Source organism: Empidonax traillii, unplaced genomic scaffold (genome assembly GCF_003031625.1).
Source record: "Empidonax traillii isolate 1590-97213 ecotype Southwest subspecies unplaced genomic scaffold, ASM303162v1 scaffold2465:size23808, whole genome shotgun sequence".
Classification (NCBI taxonomy): Eukaryota; Metazoa; Chordata; class Aves; order Passeriformes; family Tyrannidae; genus Empidonax; species Empidonax traillii.
In genome coordinates this window covers 20,840-23,808 of record NW_020957658.1, presented here as the reverse complement: position 1 = coordinate 23,808, position 2,969 = coordinate 20,840, and the positions used below count along the sequence as shown (strand labels likewise).

At 47.2% G+C, this 2,969-nt stretch overlaps 1 protein-coding gene across 1 annotated transcript in view; it reads left to right on the top strand.

Annotated features, from left to right (window-relative positions):
* Positions 1 to 507: 507 nt before the first annotated feature.
* LOC114071949 (cell growth regulator with RING finger domain protein 1-like) overlaps positions 508 to 2,969 on the top strand; it is a gene marked incomplete at its 3' end in the record, with an annotated part of 6,487 nt that continues 4,025 nt past the window's right edge. The window contains exons 1-3 of the mRNA XM_027909842.1: positions 508 to 667; positions 2,315 to 2,492; positions 2,679 to 2,826. Coding sequence (XP_027765643.1) covers positions 604 to 667; positions 2,315 to 2,492; positions 2,679 to 2,826 — 390 coding nt within the window. The remainder of the gene's footprint in view (positions 668 to 2,314; positions 2,493 to 2,678; positions 2,827 to 2,969) is intronic.

Here is a 2,969-nt window from a genome sequence, read left to right as displayed (position 1 = left end):
TTGCAACTGAGGTTTAAATGGGAAATCGGGATCTTAGTATCCCATCCAAACATCCTGCTGGCTGTAGTTACACCCAGAAATATCCCAAGGCTGAGTGATTTCCTCCGAGGTTTCCCTTTGGAGGTTTCCCAGGCCATCGAGGCTGTTCCTTCTTTGCAGACAGTGATTTTGTCTTTCCCAGCTCGGATCCTGGGATGGGATGTGCAAGACTCAGCTGGGAGGAAGCTCTGGCCTAACCCTTTACCACTAGAGGGCATTGACCACTTCAGGAATTTTATTTTCCTTTCTGGAAAAGCAGGAGTGGAGCATCCCTCCTGTAAAGATTCCCTGTGTCCTGTCTTCTGCCACGAAAAGCTGGAGTCAGATTGGCCAGGATATGTCATCCATGCGTCCAAGCAGATATTCTGGAAGGCCCAACCAGCTCTGATTTGTTGTGCTGTTTGCTATTTAGAGCTGGGAAAAAAAAATGTAAAACGTGTCAACACTAACACTGAACCCACTTGTTGTTGTTTTCTCGTGTCCCATAGGTTTGGGTTGGGTGTTCCTGTTATCCTGAGGAACTCAGAGGAAACAGAATCCAGCACAAGGGTACTGAAAAAGCGGATGAGACAAGTGAAGAATCCCTTTGGGTTGGAAATCCCTCGTCCTGCTGCAGCATCACTAACAAGTTAGTGGGTTTCTGATGTGATTTTTGTCAATTTGTGTGCCTGAACTTGGTGCTGTTTTCTTCACAGAATCATAGAATGCTCTGGGTTGGGAGGGACCTTAAAGATCACCCTCAGTCTTGCTCTCACCCTTTTCCTTGATCATAATTCCTCCCATCATTCCAGCAGAAATAATTTTTTTTTCACGGCTTACAGACGGGCTGTTTTAAGGAGCGAAATGTTTGGATATTTAAGTACAGCTTAATTCTCATTAATGAAACCCTTCCCGCTATTACAGATCTTTAAGTCGCTAAAACGTTTGCAAATTAGCAGCTCCTGTGGGCGTTGCTGTAAATTGAACAGAATCTATGGAATTTCGTTATGGAACATGTGCCGCCCACTGAATCTAAGCCCGGATCTCCAGCACTGTTTGCAAGTGCCCTATTTTTAAATAATAAATAGATAAATGGGAAATCTCCCTCTTTTTCTCTTTGTGCTTCAGTGGGAGCTGAATTTAAGTGCCTGTTTGGATCAGAGTTAAGTTCTTTCCTAGCGTCCTTGAGACCACCCACGTAAGGAAAGGAGATTCCTGCCTTCCTGCGTCACCGGGGAGCAGGAACCAGAGCTGAGCATCTTCCACCCACGCAGATCTGGGGCCTCCCACTGCACCAGGAAGGGCTGCTGCAGTTTTATCCCCCTCCCCCAGCATAAAACCCACCCCCCAACACAACAAACCCAGCAGCTGAATCTTCAGGTGGTTCGGATTTTTTTCAGGAGCTTTGGGCTCTTCTGCTCCTGTTGGTGTTTAGAAGCTGACGGGTTGGGTTCTTGATTTTTGGTAAAGAAATGGAGCACATGCATCTTTTTCTCCTCCCTTTGCATGACCAAGAGCCTCGTTCTTTGAGACCACAGGAGTTTTGTAGGCCAATGATCCAATTATTACCATTATCTGGGGAGGGAATGGACTTTGGGCCAGGGCTTGTGCTCTTGGGTCTGCCTGTGAGTGTGTAAAGCGTTACCAGAGGTTAAAATTTACCCTTCATAAAATGCATGTGCTACTTTTGTGAGCTTAATGAGCCGTTTTATCTCCTCACACCGTCTTCCCCATCTCCACTGCCTTCCATAAACACCAGACTGAGTCTGAATTGTTGGAAGGTTTGCTCATAATGATAAACAATTTATTTTATATATTAATGTTTATAATTTTAGGGGTGACCTAATTGCAGCCTTCCACTACCTGAAGGGAGCCTACAAGAAAAGGGGAGAGGGACTTTTTACAAGGGCATGGAGTGCCAGGACGAGGAGGAATGGCTTCAAACTGACAGAGGGCAGGGTTAGATGGGGTATTGGGATGGAATTGTTGTCTGTGAGGGTGGGGAGGCCCTGGCACAGGTTGCTCAAGGAAAGTCCAGCACCGCCCCATCCCTGGAAGTGTTCCAGGCCAGGTTGGACAAGGCTTGGAGCAACCTAGGATAGTGGAAGGTGTCCCTACCCATGACAGGGGGTGGAACAAGATGGTCTTTAAGGTCCCTCCCAACCCAAACCATTCTGGGCTTCTGTGACTTTGTGAAGTTGTTTCCTGGTTGTTGCTCTTTGAGAAGCTACACTTGGCAATTCCAGAATTCCCTCGTGTGGCTGAGCTCCTGAAATCCTTCTCTTCTGTCTCGCAGAGGGTGTAACCCTGACACCTGACTGCCTGGAGGACTGTGTCCTCACCTGCTACTGGGGCTGCAACGTCCAGAAACTGCACGAGGCGCTGCAGAAACACGTCTACTGCTTCAGGATAAAGACTCCTCAGGCATTGGAGGATGCCCTGTACAACGAGTACCTCTACAGGCAACAGTACTTGTATCCTTTTCTTTTTTACCCTTTTCTGTTTTGACAGAGTATGTTGATTTTTTTGGCGGGGAAGGGGGGGGGGTTGAGACTTCATGTGTTTTGTGAACAAATACCACGGCAAATATTCTGTGTGCAGACGTCAGGTTTGGCTGCAACTGCAGCCACGCCGATTGTTTTCCCTTGACGCAGACAAAGCATTAAAAAAAATGACAAGGAGGAGAAATACTGCCAGTTACCAGAAGATGCTCAAGTTGTGGATTTTGGCCCCGTGCCCAGATCTCGCTATCCCTTGGTAGTGCTGCTGACGCTGGCAGATGAGGAAGACAGAGAAATTTATGACATTGTAAGTGAGAGCAGAATATATTTTAGGGTCACTGTGTTTGAGGCCTGAATGTTTCAGGAGAGAGGCTGGAACAAAGCAGCTTCCCTTCCCTGTGCCTCGCTTGTCGCTGGTGTCCCCAGAGCAGCGTGGAGTTAAAAAAAAAA